General features: G+C 44.4%; 1 protein-coding gene across 1 annotated transcript in view; it reads left to right on the top strand.

Annotated features, from left to right (window-relative positions):
* Positions 1 to 18,362, top strand: part of TNNI1 (troponin I1, slow skeletal type) — a 37,315-nt gene extending 18,953 nt beyond the window's left edge. The window contains exons 2-6 of the mRNA XM_086923154.1: positions 7,343 to 7,474; positions 10,444 to 10,533; positions 10,917 to 11,093; positions 12,941 to 13,052; positions 17,092 to 18,362. Coding sequence (XP_086779280.1) covers positions 10,932 to 11,093; positions 12,941 to 13,048 — 270 coding nt within the window. The 5' untranslated portion in view covers positions 7,343 to 7,474; positions 10,444 to 10,533; positions 10,917 to 10,931 and the 3' untranslated portion in view covers positions 13,049 to 13,052; positions 17,092 to 18,362. The remainder of the gene's footprint in view (positions 1 to 7,342; positions 7,475 to 10,443; positions 10,534 to 10,916; positions 11,094 to 12,940; positions 13,053 to 17,091) is intronic.
* The last annotated feature ends 1,843 nt before the right edge of the window (positions 18,363 to 20,205 follow it).

Here is a 20,205-nt window from a genome sequence, read left to right on the forward strand (position 1 = left end):
GTGGGTGTGGTGGTGGTGGTGGACATGGTGGTGGTGGTGGACATGGTGGACGCGGTGGTGGTGGAAGTGGTGGTGGTGGATGTGGTGGTGCCCAATGTTCAGAGGGTACTGCCCCTTCACGCAACAATAGTTGTGTTTACACAACAGAGCTGCCGATGGCTCCGTCTGTTGTTGTCAAGGATTGTTTGCGTTTAGAAACCGGTTCTGCGGCACTTCAAACAAGTTGTGCCTTGTCAGAAATTACAGCCAGGATGCTCCGTGTTCTTATAACATTGCACTTTTATATAATTTCCGCAAACTATCAGGTTTAATTAGAATTTGCCCGTGTGCGTCCCGGGAGACACCGGCTTAAATTAAGCCCCCTGCAGGGGCCTACATTACGCCCCTGGGTTGAGCGAGCCCCAACAGCTTTGCGTAGTTCACACAGAAACAGTGAAAGGAGTTATAATACATGGGTTGGCGGGAGAGAGGAGAGGCATAGGGGAGAGGAGGACCGGAGAGGAACTGTTTTGAAAGAAAGGGACAGGCTGAGGGGAAAGAGGAACAGAGGGTGTCATATGGCGAGGAGACAGGGAGTGCATGCTAAGGAAAGAAGGGGGTATAGAAAGGGGTCCATGGTGTAGAGGGGAGAGAGGAAGCGGAGGGCACAAGTTTTTAAGATAAGGGCAAACTGACAACAAAGAAGGCCAGGAGGAGACCCCGTGGGGTGGAGGAAGAGGGGAATGAAAAGCACTGGTTAGAGAGGAAACCCGCGCTGCGGTTGTTGCAGAAAGGGCAGGCTGAAGGGAAAGGGAGTCTAAAGTTTAGTGAGGTAGTGTGCTGAAAAGTGTGGTGTAGTGATGTTGAATGCTTCAAGTGAAACGTATAAGTCAATAAATAGAATGAGTGAAACGCTTTTGAGGTGCACAAGGGCCCGACGAGAAGCGAGTCTCCATTGCTATGCTTGAAGGTGTTGAAGAGGAGTGAATGAGATGTTATCAAGGTACACAAGTTAAATAAAGGGGGATGAGCCAGGTCCAGTTGATGTTACAGCCAGGGAGTGCGCGAGAAGGCCCTGTAGAGAACCAACAATAAGTGCACGCATTTTCACTCTTAATCACTCTCTGACATGAATATGTTAGAGGGGTGATGAAGTGAGAGCTCATTCCACAGCACTAGTGACTCCTTTCACCAACAGCCATCCAACCTTACATTAAAGACTTGGTGTGTAGCAACGTGATCCTCAGGAGAGTAGGAACAGCTTCACAGTAGTAGGCCCTGCTTAAGTGATGCGGAACTACAATTCAACTTAGAAACCACATTACTATCAATGAAAATTGGCGTGTTGTTGCGAGTCTCACATTCAAGTCCTGCAAGGGGGTGAGAATACGTTTCTCATAGTGAACCTGCAGTAGAATCTACTGTACGATTTAAGTTGAACTTTCTTTAGGTTTTAAAGTGTTCATGCAATATGTGACTGTATTTTAATGGTGTTCTGAGATGCACAGCTGCTCAGATGATTCACGTCATGTGTGGCATCCTCAACTTGTCCTGTGTTTGTAGCCAACATTACGTTTACTTCTGTGACATGCAGTTTTACCAGTAGACGGTGTGCGACAAATAGACCTGTTGACAAAATCACAAATAGAAAGATATGCGAGTTTATAGATCATTTGAGAAAAAGGGTGCGGTTTGCGTTCTCATACAATCATCGGAACAATGCCATGTTGTCCTTAACTGGTATGAGACAGTCTGATTCAAGAAAGGTTTTAATGACGGCGTCATGACCAGAGCTGCCAACTTTGGGAAACCAGGCTTGAGCATCGGCGTTGGATCAACATAGTATGATTCTGGGCAATTCACTTACTCTCCCCGTGCTGCCTACCAAAAATAAATGTGTCCTTGTGCAGCGTATTGGGTGCTCATGTAAAGCGCTATAATTCGTGCTATATAAAACTGCACAAAACAGAAATAAAAAAGCACGTGAGTCGTGTACCTCAAAGTCCCAGCCAAAGGAATTTAGAGAAGAGAGAAAGAGCGGCTTGTGTGACATGGGGACAGAAGGTCAGTGCTGCTGGCTCTCTCCTTCCCGTGGCCTGATAAGGTTTTCAGAAGCAGTGTCCTTGCAATGGTGGCAGCATGGAGGCTCCGGCACCTAGGTCATTCTGATCCTGCATGCCTTGGAGCCATCTTCGGATTGCAAGGTATGCAAGACACTGGGCAGCAGTGCGGTAAGATGGTCAGCGCTGTGGTGACGTGGCTTTGTTTGGAGGTTTCAGCACCATGTCCGCGAACAATCTATGAACGGATGCTCTTGTAAAGCGCTATATTTCGTGCTATATCAAACTGCAAAAATACAAATAAACAAGCAACACAAAGGAGGCGGGGTATAAAGTTACACAACACAGATTGGGCGGTTGGAGAGAAGGTAAACAAGCGATGCATGCTCTGTGCTGGGGGAGGGTAATTTTTATTGATGGTGTAATGGCCAGAGCTGCCGACTTTGGGAAACCAGGCTCGAGCATTGGCGTTGGATCAACATAGTGTGATTCTGGGCAATTCACTTAATCTCCCGTGCTGCCTACCAAAAATGAATGTGTCCTTGTGCAATGTAACGGGTGCTCATGTAAAGCGCTATAATTAGTGCTATATAAAACTGCCCTAAATAAAAATAAAAAACCACGTGAGTCGTGTACCTCAAAGCCCTAGCCAAAGGAATTTAGAGAAGAGAGAAAGAGCGGCTTGTGTGACACAGGGACAGAAGGTCAGCGCTGCTGGATCTCTCCTTCCCCGTGGTCTGATAAGGTTTTCAGAAGCGGTGTCCTTGCAATGGTGGCAGCATGGAGGCTCCGGCGCCTAGGTCATTCTGATCCTGCATGCCTTGGAGCCATCTTCGTATTGCAAGGTATGTGAGACAGTGGACAGCAGTGCGGTAAGATGGCCAGCGCTGTGGTGACGCGGCTTTGTTTGGAGGTTTCAGCACTGTGTCCGCAAACAATCTATGAATGTATGCTCTTGTAAAGCGCTATATTTCGTGCTATATCAAACTGCAAAACCTACAAATAAACAAGCAACACAAAGGAGGGGGGGTATAAAGTTACACAACACAGATTGGGCGGTTGGAGAGAAGGTAAATAAGCGATGCGCTCTCTTTGCTGGTGAGGGGGAGGGGGAGGGCCATTAAACTGAGAAAACTCGCGGCGAGATCAAAGGAAGGGTGGGAGGGACATTGGCGAGCGAGGGGTGAGGGGGTGTGCAGCCTGGTGAGCTGAAGTGGCAGCAGAGGCGGAGCGCGGCACGCGTGCACGAAATGCGCGTGGTTGTGCTCACATGCACTGTACCCGATCCGCAGTTTGGGTAGAGTTTTGAAAAGTCTTACTATAATCTCGCCCACCATCTCTACGGGATGGCTTAGGCGAGACCTAAAAACAAGTGATAAGATTAGGGTGTTGAAAGCACCATGTCCTAGATGGGAATGTTCTTAGGCAGTTTCAACCACTACCCAATGCTGGAATTCAAGGCACACCTCCGTGGTGATGACAGTTTTCTTCTCTGAATAATTCAAGGATAACCAAAGTGCTTCAAATGCATGTACAGGTATAGAAAGCTCAAGGCCCAAGACATGCTCCCGGCTCACCTCACCTTAGTTCAGGGAATATGTGCACTCGCATCTTATGGTTCTTCCTCCTTAAAGGCCGGGGGAAGGATGCCGGGCCCACCCCGGTAAAATGCAAATATCATTCTGGTGGAATGTGTGGTATATAGGGAAAGCCTTTAAAAACCAGACACGGGGTGAAGGATATTGTGTAAAGTGAACTGAGCTACATGACTGAGCAGGTGGGGACCATGTACATGCAACCAACATAGAGTCTCCTGTGCCTCAGTCACTGCTTCAGTGCTTCGGCCCATTGAATAGAAGCTAGCACCTTCGTCATGACCAGCGCTGGGAATTCATGCATGTTCGATGCCAGGTCATTATGAAATCCATCTTCCAGGATATGTTTCCAATCTGGTCTTCGGGACCCTAGAATTTCCAACACTCCTCACTTTGGAGGAAATACTAAAAATGTGATCAACAACTAATATTTACTATCACTGTCACAGCCAGACACCCTTTATTACCCTACTCTTTATTTCTGGAAAATATCAGAACCATCCCCCAACAGTATAGACTACTGTGCAAGGAACCTGCACCTGACAACCTTGAAGAAAATGGCAGGTGTGCTTTCATGTGACTGTTAGTGGCCCACTTTGGTCCAAATTCCCAAGCCTGCCTATGTGCCTTCTAGCGATTGCATCTCCTCTTGCGAATGCTGCTGCCCCAACCTTGTCCCTTGCCCTTCAGATTCCAAATACACTTGTTGCTCCTTGTTGGTGAACAGGTCTCTAATGTCTCTATGTTCCTTTTACTTCTGCACTGCTTCATTCAAAGAGAGCTTTGAAATGTTTCATCACAGGGTGGTTCAAAAATGGTTGCATAATGTCATCATATAAACACACTCCCCCGGGAGGTACCCTGGGTAGGGAAATAGAGGTTCTCGGGTCTTAAGGGTGAGCTGGCCTCCAAACACAACATTTGTACACAAAATAAGCTCCCCAAGAATTATGTAATTTATAGAGATATGTGATGCATCTCTCCCAATGCCACTCAGTACAAGAGTTGGGCATACAAAAACAATTTATCAGATTGTCCTCACACACCACAATTTAATGTGGTTTTTGCATGGCATTTTCTTTGCTTAATATATGGCTGACTTAAAATTGATGTACAGATAGGCAAGCCATACTGGGGCCAAAGACCCTCCCCATCGAAGTTCCTCGTACTTAATGGTATATTACCCGATCAAATTCAAAGAAGATCTTGGTTAGTGACAATTCTGCATATTCCATGATGAAGTGTCTAGGCGTCAAGAAGTCCCACTCTTCTGCAAGAAAGTGTTCCACTACTTCGAGATGCATTTTTGGGGAACACTTGTATACAATGATCCGATACCCAGCATAAAAACCCTCTCCCCACTCTGCTCCACTCTACACACATTGGGAGGAAGGAACAGACCCATCTAGGCTTGGCGGAAGGGACGCACCTTGATGAAGTAAGAGACTGATAGATCAGAAGGACACAAAATCCCTGGATATGCATGTAGGTGGATGCACATGTATGTTGCACACTAAAAACTTGACCCCCCCCCTTTTCATTACCCTTTAGAGTGTGACTACAGGGGTCCCTGTGCCCTTTTTACATGGGGGTGTAGAAAACCCATAATTGGAGTAAAATTGTGAGCTAGTCTCAGAACTGTAATAATGACATGATTTAACCTCGTGTGTGAAGTACCACAAAATCAAGAAGCATGCGAGTTTTGCATGCTTTCAAATATACAAGCATTGTGATGCATTCCTTACATATAGAACATGGAATGATAAGCATATTCTTTTCTATTCACAGGTATTAAAAGCGAGATTAGTTAAGAGGTAGACACAGGTCACTCTGGTTTGGAGGCAAACCACATTGCCTCGTTATGATTCCATATGCCCGTCCTGATGAAAGCCACAGACTCAATTGAGCCACTAGGCAGTAACAAGTTGACGGTAACAGTGGTGATGGGGTACTAATTCCCCTTATATCCACAATTGATTTTATTCAACAAGTGTCATGTCTTGCGAAATAACCTGTTTTAGGATGCCACTTTGGTTTTTAACACACTTACTTCACAGACCCATTCTTAATTAGAAGTGCCTCCCTGACACCAGGTGTAGGCTCACTCTCCATCAAACGGAGGCTTTGGAGAGCGAGGATTGTCCTATGATGAAGCATGACACCTGGTGGTGTGTGAGGACAATCGGTTCCATTGTTTTTATGTCCAACACTTGTACTGAGTAGAGTTGGGAGGGATACATCACACATCTCTATAAATTGCAAAATTCTTGGGGAGCCTTTTTTGTGTACATATGTATAAAGTCCTTCCCGGACCTGTTAGATAGATTAAAGCTGCATGGGCCTTTTGTAATGCTGATTCCATCTTTTTATCATGTGGGTCCTTGGGGCATAACCATGGATAGCCAAGATTGGAAGACGTCTACTTGCATCACCTCAGACATGATTTTGTTCCACACTGCCTATCTTTTTTGACATTCATTCCGAAGAATGCTGTATTAGGGATCTAACTGTTCTCTTGCAACCATTGTTTATATAAAATGATGAACTACTATCTGGGAAGACAAGAGCTGATCTTAGAACCTGTAGTGATCCCCCACTACCACTGCCCAGTCTTGTACCATGGGTAATCGCAGGTTCTTACACACATATGCCACTATCTCCTTAGCATTCACTTGCAAGACATATCTGTCCGTCTTTGTTGATAGTCTCCTTCTTAATCAAAGACTGGACTTGTGGGAGCTGACAATGTCTGACATGCTTCCCTTTGTCATCAGCAGCAAAACCAGACACCATTGTTCTGGTAATCATGGTAAGCAGTTCTGTCCCTGATGATATTTATTCAGGTGAAGGATCACTATTTCTCACCTCCCTTAAATGAATCTTCTTCTACAAACCTTTGTCTTAAGAAGACCATGAATGCGACAGAGACTGCACCTTACCGGAACATCTTGCTCTACTCTAGTTTCCGGCATGTATTCTCCCCTCTGAACCGGCCTAGACGAACAGTGTTTCTCCGCAGCAGCACACCCCACACAACCCTTCCTGCCATGTGTAGGCCACTAATGATCTATGTGCCATCTTACGCTGTGCAGTCTTGCAGCGCCATGGAATCGTCACTGATGGGACCTTCAGTGCATCCTGCCTGAGGGTGGCCTGTGGTCCTGCACCCCAGGGCCATCACTAACATTGATCCTGACGGGACCTTCAGAGATAGGACAGGACAGGAAGCACATGAAATGGAAAACATAAGGACTGGTGCCAAAGGAACAGACTTTGGAAGGATTTGACTACGCTTCTTACTGGTGGAACCTACATTCAGATGATCATATGAGGCGAGAATGACATATGGAAAACAGTTTAAATGTATCAACCTGAATGCATGACATCAGATTGACACAATTTCCAGAGTTAAAAGGAGTGTTATTGAAATGCTAGATTTTCAGTATACCTGTTGATTATGTAAATGAGTTATTTATGTATATAAATCTATCAAGCCAAAATCAAAAGCATGGCACTGCTTTTTCCCTCTGTGGTGTACGGTGATACCTTGTCACGGATAAACACTGTGGTGTGGAGAATTGATGCCTTTGATAGAGCAAAGTGGTGAACTAATGCAAGAACCTGAACCCAACATGATTGTAGCGATTAAATCCTTCTGTAACTAATCTTCATTATCACTGATCTTTTGGTGACTTATTTCTCCTGTAGAGTTTACTGCTCGCTAGAGCGAAGGATGCATGGGAGCAAGAACAAGTGGACAGGGAGGAAGAAAAGAATAGGTATCTGTCGGAGAGAATCCCCAGGCTCAACACCAGCGGCTTGTCACTGAGTCAACTTCAGGTCAGTGAAGCGAGTGCTTAAATCTTCCTCATTTAAGGTGTCTCCCACGCTACTTACTGGGAATACAATGTCCAGCGCTGCGCTATTCCTGCTTGATTAAGAGGGCAAGGCCAAGAATTGTCCAATGGCCTCCCCCTTATTTTATGTGTCTCTTGAGCCTCTTAGGCAGTTCTTAGATGCACCAGCCTTTCATATCACCAATATGAGGACCACATGCAGATTTGTGTGAGGACCAATGACAAAAGCTGTATCAGCCACTGAAAGGAATGACTTTCCAACACATAAAGCTGGATGACCGGACAGAAACTAAACCAAATCAAATCAAGCTAAATATCTGATAATAGACTCAAACCCTGACACCAAAAAGTGCACAAAGATGATTCACACAGGTCTTTACACAGAGATGATATAGATTCACAAATCACTATGCTGCACATTAGAAACACATCTAAACCAAGAAACCCATTTAAAGCATTGGTAGAAGGTGATCAGCACCTGCTAAGTCATTAAAGCAATTAAAGGACTCATCCGAAAGGAGATCTTAAGCAGGTCGCACAAGCACTGGTAATATGTTTTGCCACAGCTTTACTAAAATGGTCAAACCAACAGAGAAAGGTGAACAACAGGAGAACGAACCAGCGAGAGATGGACACTTCAATGCGTTTTATTATTTTTAAATGGATGTAGTAACTCGGATAACCTAGGATGCCAGCATTGCATAGACAAACATGAAATACATGCAGAAGAGGAACCAATTTCAAATAGGCTATACTTTCGACAGGGCTGCCTTTCACTGAAATAAAAGCTAAGCCTATTGAGAAATCTGTTTAATCAAGCAAGCCACTGTGCACCATAGAAATAACCCAAATGATGGTCTTCAACCAAAGGGCAACCCGGGATTCTATTTTTAAGACCCACTACTGATGCGACATTTGGACTTTTTCATGTGAATTCCAGAATGTGCCCAATTGCAGGAAAGAGGTAGTGGTTAGTCCACATCCTTTTATCCTCCCTTCTACAATGACTGTTCCGCTGTGTAATCTTCGTCAGTCATTGGGAGCAATGGTCGTACTTTGACCACTGCTCTGGGTGGACCAGTGACAAGCTAAACCAGAAAGCTGGGCAGGGCTGAAGGAAATGAGAAGACAAGAAGATACCCCAATATACATTAAACGGGCGGGGACACAGGATTAACTAAATTACATTAAACTGAAAGACCACTCACCTGTAACAATTATTTGCCAGGTTTATTTGTGCTTGGTGGCACAATATGCTTTGAAAAAAATATTTTAGTTTTAAATAGTACCAAACAGTTTTACAGTCCATTAGATGTGATTTCCCTTTATACTTTGAAATCTAATTATAACCCATCATATCCAAAAGACATTACATTGTACAACCATCCTGCCCCCCAGAAACCACATCCCCTCTCATACGCCAAACACACCCATTCATCCATGAGCTAAAAAGCACCATTGGCTGAAAAATTATCTCAGTGCATCACCTCTAGTATTGTCACAGCTATAAAGTGACGGTAGTTATAGCCAATGAGTACTAAAAAACATGTTAATCACGTTTCGGTGAAACATACCTCCATTTATTCTGCCACCTTCCTCGGGACTAACACATATATCCAACTATAAAATCAATGCAAAGGCTTCAAGCTTCATGGGGTACATTATTCGTTCCGATACATCTACGTCCTGTTGAGATTCATACTTGAAGGGGAATTATTGCAGAATGCCCCTCAAACGTATATTGTGTGTATTGAATTTCTTCCTGATTAGTCCTACACATCTAGCCAAATATATACCGGTAATAGGGAGGATGTTGAAATACTGGTGAAAATCCTAACTTTCAAGAGTATCTCACCATCTGTTGGCTTGAAATCTCTCATCTGTGCAGAATGTGAGGATCATTGTGCAGTTCACGTTGGAAACTCTGACACACACTCGCATTTGTGAATCAACAAACAGTATCACTAAGGATCTTGGCATTCTACAAAGACTTTTTCTTACCACCACTGGTGTCACTCTACGGACTCCCAACAATGGGTTACACTCAGAAAACTATGCACCTTACTTAAAGTACTCCGAGTTGCCGTGCTTCCTTTAAAACCTATTCACACCGAACCAACAACCCAAAAGAGAATCAGAATCAGAAATGTATTGAAGGCAGTTTGTTGTGCGTGAAATTATAATAGTTCTTGAGCTTATTTCCTCAATCCTTCACCTCGAAAAAGGATTTTTTAGATTCACGTCGACACTGCTAAAAAATATCTTTTCTGACAAAGCTGGATGTCTACTGAAGGAGCAATCTTCAACTGGGAAATGCTGTCTCCCAACCCAGATCTTTGATAGCGCCTCCCTCACCCACAAAGATTGCTCCAAAGGTGCCTACAATAGTGTCAGTGGTATCTTAACAGCAAATAAAATATTCTAACTAGTGATTCCCCGTTCCTTTCTTCTTTCGTTCTTTTAAAGCACCTGTTTCACTATTGCCCTTGTTCCACTAGGCATATGTCCCTGAAATACTTTTATTTTTTTGACATTTTTGATAAAGGTTGTAGATGTTAAGGTTTAGATTTTTGGGATTGTTTTGTCTATCATATGATAGTAAAACCAAGAGTGCACTTCAGACACTTATGGGCAGTAGATATCATGGGCTACAAGAGGCAAGGTAATGCTTACTACTGTGATAAAGCTGTATCTGGAAGGACAAGAGTAGATACACTGTATACTGTGACAAAACTGTTGGTGCTGTAAACTCGTTTGACCATCCAGTGATGGCACCAATAGTGAGATCCTGGCTCTACACATCGGTGTTACTTTTTTGCGGTGTGTGGTTTGTGTGAGAGAGATAGAGAGAGTCTGGTGTCAAACAAGGCAAGAGAGGAAGATGTTGAAGTAACATTTTGGAGGAATTCACCTTACTGACTGCTGTGTATGCACTTTCTATCCCTCTGTTAGGAGCTGTGCACTGAGCTGCACGCCAAAGGAGCAATTGTGGATGAGGAGCGATATGACTGCGAGGCAAAGGTTCTGCACAACAAGAGAGAGGTGAGGGAAGAGCATGTTCAGGAAAAAAAGACTCCCCGTGGCCATGTTTGTACAGCTAGGGACAGATTTACAAGCCCCTTAGTATTTTAGCAGGTACAAGGATGAATGCCTAGAGAGCAATACTGATTTTGTATGCTTAGCCCAGTGATCCTTGTACAAGTCAGCAAACAGATTATATTGGGAATCATTTCATATGCAACATATGTGGTTATGCAAAAAGGGCCAGGGTTCTACAGAAGCCCCTTCTTAATGAACATGCAGGCGCAGAGACTTCATTGCAAGAGCCTGTGACAAGAGTGATCTGCTCACCTCCATTGCTTCATCCACCGCAGGCAGCTCTGCCATTTCACGCCTTTGGTTCTTTGTTCCTTTCCGTTCTCTAGATTCAGACCCTGAGGATGAAAGTTCTGGACCTGAGAGGGAAGTTCAAACGCCCACCTCTGCGCCGGGTGCGCGTCTCAGCCGACGCCATGCTGAGAGCTCTCCTGGGCTCCAAACACAAGGTGTCCATGGACTTGAGAGCCAACCTAAAATCGGTGAAGAAGGAAGACACGGAGAAGGTGAGTGAGTACAAAGCAATACACATAGGAATCTTTGCATCTTTCCGGATGTGATAGCTGGTCCATTAAAGAATCAAGCAGAACATTGCATCTGTAACAACCAGTGTGGAATCCCTGTCAGTCTACAGTCGAATGGAAGGAACTTTTTTTCTTCGATATTCCATTTTTTTAAACGGAAAAAAATCAGAACGCTGCATTAAATTGCAAATACAATGTTTTAAAGCGGAACTTTTTTATGGGGAAAGTGGTCAGGAAAAAAGAGAGGAAAATGTGCAGAAACATGTAGCTCTAACGGGAGAGGGCACAAGCAGAGAGGTAGGGGGCCAAGGGGGGGTTCAGAAGTGATTTAATTATTTATTTAAAGTTTTGTACAGCACGAACATGACCCAAGTGGGTATCAGAGCGCTTCAAATGCAGGTTGAGGAAGACATAGATAGATAGCTGCGGGAGAAAATTAAGGCAATATACATCAGGAACAACAATGACATAATGGCGGCCGACACGGGCCGTAACAGAAGCCAGGTACTAGCTAAATCATCGAAAACAAGCAAGGCGACAAAAGGAGAGAAGCTTCTAGTTCAGCGCAGTGTTCATCAGTAGAGCTTTCACTTCCCTTTTGAAGGCAAGTGTTGAGGGAATCAGTCTTGTGTCTACAGGTAGGGAGTTCCAGATTCTCTGGGCAATGCAACAGAAAATACGTCTGTAAGTTTTCAGTTTTATAAATTTATTCGGCTTAGGGAGCAGTGGGCTGGTGCTTCTTGAGGGCTGGGAGCCAACCGATAGTTCGAGCTTATTTGTCAGGTAGTGAGGGATATTGAAGTGTAGTGCTCTATTGGTCATACAAGCAATTTTTAACTGGATCCTTGCCTTTAATGGAATCCAGTTGAGTGATTTCAGGTCCGGCGAGATGTGGTTTATTTTCTCGTAACCGGTGACAAGTCAAGTCGCAGCATTCAGAGATGCTCTGAGGGGGGCTAAACTGAGTTTTGGAAGTCCGCATAGAGGAGCACTGCTGAATTGAAGTCTTGAGATGACTAGTGCTTTCACCTCGAATTTGAAGTCATCTTGTGGAAGGTAGGGTTTACGTGTTCTTAGGATGCTCAGTTGGGAGTTCGCTCCTTTGGTAGATGCTCTGATGTGGTCTTGCATGTTTATGAAGATTATAAAAGGGGAGATCCCCTTATAATTGGAGGCAACTGAATTTCTACATTATGGATTTTTATAGTTTGTGACTTCTGTGCGCGGAAAGTGAGCTTTTTTTCACCCAGAAATATTGTGTGACGTTAAGAGACAACATTATATAGTTTGCGGTTACTGAGGCAGAAAGGTTAGCATGATGGAAGGATAAGCCCTGGAATGAATGCACAGTACACTTTGGCTATAAGAAAATTAACAAAGAGAAAAAACATAGACAAAGTCTAATGGAGAGAAAGATGCCTTACTAAAGCTAAGAGGTGCTTATTTAACTAAACTGGAAAGCGGGAGAGAAGGGGTTTAAGACTTTGGTGCAGGAACTTAGCAAATAAATTGCCTTCGATGTTGGAGGACGTTGCTGGGCCCGGGCGGTCACTGGTAAGCAGTGTGAGGAAAAGTGGTGCGATGGAATATGTGGCTGGACAGAACCTGGAGGTCGGGGTTGTGTTAACTGACCTGTGAACAGGGCGCGGCTGGATGGTGCCTTCGAAGAAGAACGCTAAGTAGAGGGAAACTTGAAAGTCTATACAAAAACACAAACTCTTAAAAAATGTTTTTTAATTAAATCACTCTTTTTTCAAGTGAAGCTATTCAATATGTTTTACTACCATTGAATCATTCTATACTTTTCCTACACTCTGTTTCGCACACAGGAAAGACCTGTTGAGGTGAGCGACTGGCGTAAGAATGTGGAAGCCATGTCAGGCATGGAAGGAAGAAAGAAGATGTTCGATGCTGCCAAGGTCCCAGCCGGACAGTAAAATGGTAACTATGAGTAAGGGGTAGCTTCAGGACCAGTGATGATGTTGCTCTAAAGACACAGCACATTTCACAGTAATCCCAGTCCCTTCTAACCTTGACACCAAGAACTTCAACAATTTCCGCCCGATCTCCCTGCTGCCTTGGGCAGCCAAAATCCTGGAGAAACACATAAACAGTATAGTAACAACTTTTCTCGAACAATACCAACTGCTCGATCCATCCCAGACTGGCTTTCGCCCCAAGCATGGGACCGAGACGGCACTGCTGGCAGTCACGGAGGAGTCCAGGAGAATCGTAGATCGGGGAGGATCGGTGGCAATCATCCTCCTCGATCTAAGTGCCGCATTCGATACCGTTAACCACGGTATCCTCTTGCAGCGTCTCCTGGACATCGGAATATCTGACAGAGCTCTGGAGTGGCTCAAATCCTACCTGAGCGATAGATCCTTCCAGGTGTACGAGGGCAATGTCACCTCCTCCAGCAAGCCTCTGGGGTGCGGAGTCCCGCAGGGATCATCCCTAAGCCCGACGTTATTTAACGTCTACATGAGGCCGCTGGCTGAGATCGTCCGCCCGTTTGGTATTAAGATCGTTACCTACGCGGACGATACCCAGCTGGTGGTCTCCTTGGCACAGGCAGGCGGTCCCTCGGCGAATGTAGATCTCGCAGGTTGCCTGGAGACGGTCAAAAGCTGGATGACCAAGTCTTGTCTCAAACTTAATGGAGACAAGACAGAGCTCATGCTCCTGGGTCACACTTTACCATCTACCATAGACACTCTCTGGCCCCCCAGCTTAGGTCCGGCTCCAGCTCCCAAAGACGCTATTAAGAGCCTTGGTGTCTGGCTCGACAGGTCCCTGTCCTTTGACCAATAGGCAACAAAACTTTCTGCCACTTGCTTCGGCATCTTGAGAGTCATCAGGAAGATCCTGCCTCTACTCCCCTTTGAAGCAAGAAAAACCGTAGTCCTGGGCCTGATCCAATCGCGGCTGGACTATGGAAACGCATTGTATCTCGGAGCTCCTGACTTCACTTTACGCAAACTACAATTAATACAGAACTGCGCAGCCAGAACACTTTTACAAATCCCCCGCAGATCCTCAGTAAAACCAGGACTAAGGATACTGCACTGGCTCCCCGTAAAGGAAAGAGTAGATTTCAAATCACTCTGCATCGCACACCAGACTTTCTGGTCTCGAGGCCCGGCTATCAATCTCCCTCTCATCACACCCTACCTACCCACTAGACAGCTGCGTTCCACCTCTGCTAATCTAGCCACTGTGCCGCAAATAAAGAAATCAAGGTCCGGAGGCCGTTCCTTCTCCTACAATGTCGCAAAAAAGTGGAACGCCTTGCCTCAGCATCTCAGATCAAACCCTGACATTCTCTCCTTCCGCAAACAGCTGAAAACGCTACTGTTTACTGCATAATCAATGAAGCTGAATCTGCCTTCCTTCCAACTTAAACCTCAGCAATATTCTTAGCGCTTGGACGCCTCAGGGCAGCTACCCGCGCTTTAGAAATCCGAATTCATTCATTCATTCATTCTAATAGGCAGAACATTCCATTTACTCCTGTACATTCGTCTCGGCACGTTGAAATGGGTATGGAACCATCAGGAACACACAGGAGAGTGGGGGGAAAGAACTGATCTACCCGTTCGAGCTGGTGTAACCAGTGACTGCAGCAGGCTGCAAACCTGGTCAGTTTAAAGAGTCCCAGAGATTTAGCCATCTTTTCTCTGTTGTAATTCCTGATTTTTCTGAAAGATAGCAGATATTTTAACTAATAGTAAATTCTTGGCAATTGTCGCTCTACCAAATAATGGTGTATATCCTATAACTGAGTCAGTCAAGTTAATATGCTCATCACTCGAAATGTAATATCAGAGTTGAGCATCCAGAGACATCTCTGTGGTCTGAAGTTCAACTCAAATATCTTTGAGTTATGATCAGTCAGCCAAGAAGGGGGGACAAAACATAGTGTTGTAGACTGAGTCCTATTTTGGTGGTCCATTGTGTAACTGTCAAATACTGCTGCTCCCTACAACAACTTAATTCTAATATGTCTGGGAGATAATTATTATCTAATTAGTGCCATTATGTCCCATGGGATGATTGTTGCATTTTACAAGTACATTAAATTCAATTCTGCGTAGATTCATGCTCGACCTCACTCCCAGGTCACATGGCCTTCAGCCGGGCATGGTCAGAGCTGCTGCCATGTGCATGCCATGTGGAGCCGTGGTACAGCCCTTTCTTTCCGGTGCCAGTAGCCATGAAGGCGAGAACCAGAACAGAAGGCACTTAGGGTGCAAGGAGCCTTGTTTACTTTCTGTCATGTCCAATCACTGCCCTTCTCCCAAAACGTGCAATTTGCTTCCCAGCGTGGCTCCATTCCTTTCACATGGTTTTAACATGCTGTCTAACGAGAGACACCTCAACTCCTTTCAAGACAAATTTCTGCCCGCAGACAAATCCACACGTGGCAAAGAGCTTAGAGCACACCATCAGATACTCAGTGAGTCTCCTATGGATAGCCTAAAGCAGATACTTGGAGATGTCTTTGAGGTAATTTAATGGCAAAAACATGAATTCTCTTTCCTCACAGAATTAGTTTATATTAAATATAAATCAGAATTTTAAAACATATGTCTTCTTTGTTCCGATCTATCCATTCTCTTTACTTTGGTAATTCATTCCGTTATAAGATGAAGTTGGTGCACTCTCAGGGGCATATTTACTAGAGAAGTGGCAAAGCATGGCGTTAGCCTCCTTGGCTTAATACCACACTCCGCCACTTCTGAAACACAGGGCTGCACCATATTTACAACAATATGGTGCAGCCCTGCGTTTCCCCCCATGCTGGCTCTAAATTTTGCAGCTTAGCTCCAAGACAGGCGCCCTTGCACCATAGTGCAAGAGTGCCTGCATTGAGCTGGAAGATTGTTTTTGTACAGGAAGGTGTTCTTGCACACAACCAATCTTTAAATGGTAGATAGGCCCTGACCAAGCATTTTGTAGCACACACAATAATGGCCCTTATCATTTACCAATCAACAGGGATTGCATTTGTCACACTGTGTATCCCCCGGAGAATCCTGCACCTTCCATTTCACTGTTTCTGTAAGATTTACAGGTTATTTATTTTACACTTGGTCCCGAGGGGTCTATGGTTGCGAGAGTTAAAGGGGCCATCAAGTGTAAAAATAAAAGGCCATTCTCTTTATTTAGTCCTCAATTGCTAACTATCCCCAGCGATAAGTATTCCAGCATGTTCCTTCCTTTGATAACATCAGCTGAGGTTTTGATATACACTGGGACATCATTCACTGTGAAACCCCTATAGCTTTACTTGGTATTTTCAAGGTCGAATTGTGTGATGGAGTTTCCTCTAGTATGTGAGTTTGACGAAAGTGCATACATTTTAGTCTTCAATATTCATTTTCCAATACACCATCACAGGATTCTCCATACAAGTTGTAAGCCTTTTGAAGAGACAGGGTGCAAAAGGCCACACTGGTCTGACTGAATTTGGTGACGCAAAAGTTCCTTTTTCTGTATCAAAATGAACATTCATGTTGACCTCTCACTCCATCAACCAGGACCCCTGGGGCCATAGGATTAGGTGTCGGGTCTGCAGTGGAGGTCTAGTGCACAGCTACATGAGGTAATAGAAAGGAAGGTTCTACGGACGTAATACAAATAGAACATGGAGACACATAGTTGAGACTGGTAGAAGAGGTCCTGGGCTCATAATGTAGGTGCAAAGCCAAGGTTTTAATGCGCTTAATAAAGATAGACAAACCATATTTATTAATGAAGATTAGCAGACTAGGTGTCATGCTCACAATAAAGTTCTGCAGCGGAAGCCCAATGTACACAAAAGGCATGGTCGGTTGAGGCTCCAAAAACATGAACCAGAATAACTAGTGTAGACCATGGGAGGTAAATCTCAAGTGTTTTTAGTGACATCACAAAATGAACAGTATGAACCTGTTCTATGTTCTGAAGTTTTATTTTTATTTTTATTTTATTTCAGGAGGAAGTGGCCTGTGTTGACACCGTAACTACTTCATCAATCAATCCCCAATAATCGCCAGTTCCACAAGTCTTTTCTGACTCCGACCCTACTGACCATTTAAAGACTGTTTTTGAGTCTAGGCTGTCAATGGTTGTTTATATTCTAGAGAACACCCCACAATTAGTGTCAGAAATTCCACTGCTGTTTAGCTTTCAATTGTTGGACTCATTTATGACTGTTGTGGCAAAGAGCATGAGCCAGTTGCTCTCACCTGCGTCAATCTCCCGGCCCTAAATTGTTGGTGCCCATGTAAGGTGTAGCAGGGCTATACGCTTTGCCCATGATAGCCCCCTGCTCCTTTTCCACTCCCTTCAACCAGCGTTTTGACATAGAGTGCACCTTTCTGTGCCTGACATTTCTCCCAGGGTTGAACTATCATCCTCTTGTCTTGAGTTACTTCTACTGTCAATTCCAGGGTTCCCTCTACTCTTGCAAAGACCAACCACGGCGTAGGCTTCAGTCTTCCCCCACTATGCCTGAATGTCACCATGGGGTCAGAGCTTCTCCTTGATGGGAGTGACCCCCATTGTCCTCTGTCCAAGAACATCAGGGAGGCCTGAGGTGCTTTCTGATCAGACTGGAGCTCTTCTTGCTAGACCTGGGTTTATTCACTCTAGAACTGACTTATAACCCTCAGAGTGTGAGCTATATCTGCCTTCTCCGGAGCTTCAGCCAGATGGTCCAGGACTTCTTCATGTTTGATATATGTCACCTCTAACTTGGCCAGCTGTCCATCTCCCTCTCTCTGACTCCACTTGTCCACAGACTGGATTGTATCAGAAGAACACTAATGCTGGAGAATAGTTTTACAGGTTACGATACAGGAGCCACCCATCCGTCAACATGGAAGACTGTGAAAGAGTACACCCACTCTCTCCTTAGATTGGCAAAGCTCACTAAACCAGGCTTAATTTTCTGTAACCATTTTAATTCTAGCTTGGATTGGTAATATTTCTTTTCTACAGGAAATCGGGAATATTTCTTTTCTACAGGAAATCGCGGATCAATGTCACATGATGCAAAGTGACAGACTGTCACAAATGCATGACTATGAAACATTTGTTTGGTGGACTGGATTTATTTCTCCTGGGGGGCATCCGCCGGGGTCAAATTCACGTGCAGCAGTCATCCTTTTCTGTTCTTGACACTCAATCCATTTTACTATTCTGGACAATCTGCATGTGGCATGAGAAACTGTGTATGTTACACTGTGTTAATAAAATACTGAAGAGAAAAACAATCAAAGAACATACGTTATATGTTTACACATGGATTGAATGATGGGACGGCTGCAGAAATGCACTTTATGGCTCGCATGAAACCTCACCCACACACAGCTCCACCAATGCACCTCATTTATGATCTGCCGCATGCCATGAAATTATTAAGAGTTTCAGCTGCACCTGCATCCCATTATTTAGTGATCCACAAATAACTTTCCATCCAGCGCGTTTGTGGATTAGACATAAGCATTTAAATGTAATCCTGAGTGTGTCCTTCAGCCATAAGTACAGCCTCGCAGCTCTGTCCGCGGCATGACCCTTCACACTGGGATCAGGGCTGGAGCTTGCTTTCTTTTGCCACGTGCTGCAAGTCATGTGTAAAATCTTCTTCGAGTCTGGAGTTAGCGAATGGCTGCTGCATCACGTTGGCACTTGGATCTCCGTGATGATAATGGGAAACTGAAAACGACGAGTCGTAGAATTAAAAATGCTGTGGCCTGTTCATCCAGGACTGACTAAGTGTCTCACCCAGAGCATGCAGCAGCAGCTTGACAGCAATGCATACACGCAGCAAACACCAGCTAAAAACAGAGTTGCACAGCGCGTGGGTGTGAGGAGACTCCAGCCCCAGCAGAGGTCGCTGTCCCTTCCTTGGCAGGTCCTAAGTCTGCTTAACTAGCTCTCCCTGGAACAACATGCATCCCACATACCACAGCCAGCCAGGAGTCTCTGCAGGGGGTGCGGTGTGTAATGTTTAACTAGTGTTTGTCAAGAATCCACCTTCGGTTCGTGAGAACAATTATTCTAGCAATCAGGCGGTGCTTTTAAAGGGCTATTATCTGTGTGTGCCCCGGTTGTTACCAAACTGCTCTCTGGGTCATCAAGTGTAAGCCTATTAAGGAGAGCAGTGTGAAGGTGAGGTGACTTATTTCGCATCCGCTTTAACTGTGTACTTTAGAGCACTCTTCTTCCTATCCTGTCGCATCTGTACTGACAGGACAGGAGAGCGTTCTTCAGTCAGACCTTGCTTTCACGTTTTCATTACGCTACTGTGCATTCTAGTTATTGCAGCCTAACACATATGTGTGTGTGTGTGTAATTGTGTGTGTGTGTGTATATATATATATATATATATATATATATATATATATATATATATATATATATATATATATATATATATTGTAAATTTTTTATATAACACAAATTCGAACTGAAATTATTGGAGAGCTTTACATGAGCACCAGTTACATTACACAAGGCCACATTCAACTTTCTTTAGGTATGGTGAGATTATCTAATTTGCCCCGAGTCAATGGATTTTGAGACAACGCCAGAATCAAACCTGGGGGCATATTACCAACAATTAGCGATATTTATCGCTAACTAGGCTTTGCAACAAATTGTTTATCGCTAATCATCGCCAGAAATTATCGCTGAGATAACTTGCTATTAGCAAGGTTTATCTCCAAAGCGATACATTTTCCAGCGATAGCGTGAATATCGCTGAGAATACAGCAATATTCACGCATTAGCGACAAAATGTTCTTAGCCATGTTATCCACCTCCCATTGGATAACATGGCTAAGAACTGGTCTGAGCAGGCGTTAGTTTTTGGAGATATTCGCACTTAGCGCGAATATTTCCAACGCTACGCCTGCCTTGTTAATAGGCGATAGCGACGTTATAGACTGCTTTCAGTCGCTAACGAGTTGGGTACGCCCACTTTGCATGTCATTAGCGATAAACATCGCTGACATGCAAAGCGGGCCACAAACCGCTCGCTATCGCCCAAAAGCTGTCGCTAACATCAGTTAGCGACAGATTGCTAATGGGGAGATAGAATTAT

The sequence above is a fragment of the Lissotriton vulgaris genome, chromosome 5 (genome assembly GCF_964263255.1).
Source record: "Lissotriton vulgaris chromosome 5, aLisVul1.2, whole genome shotgun sequence".
NCBI classification, from domain to species: domain Eukaryota; kingdom Metazoa; phylum Chordata; class Amphibia; order Caudata; family Salamandridae; genus Lissotriton; species Lissotriton vulgaris.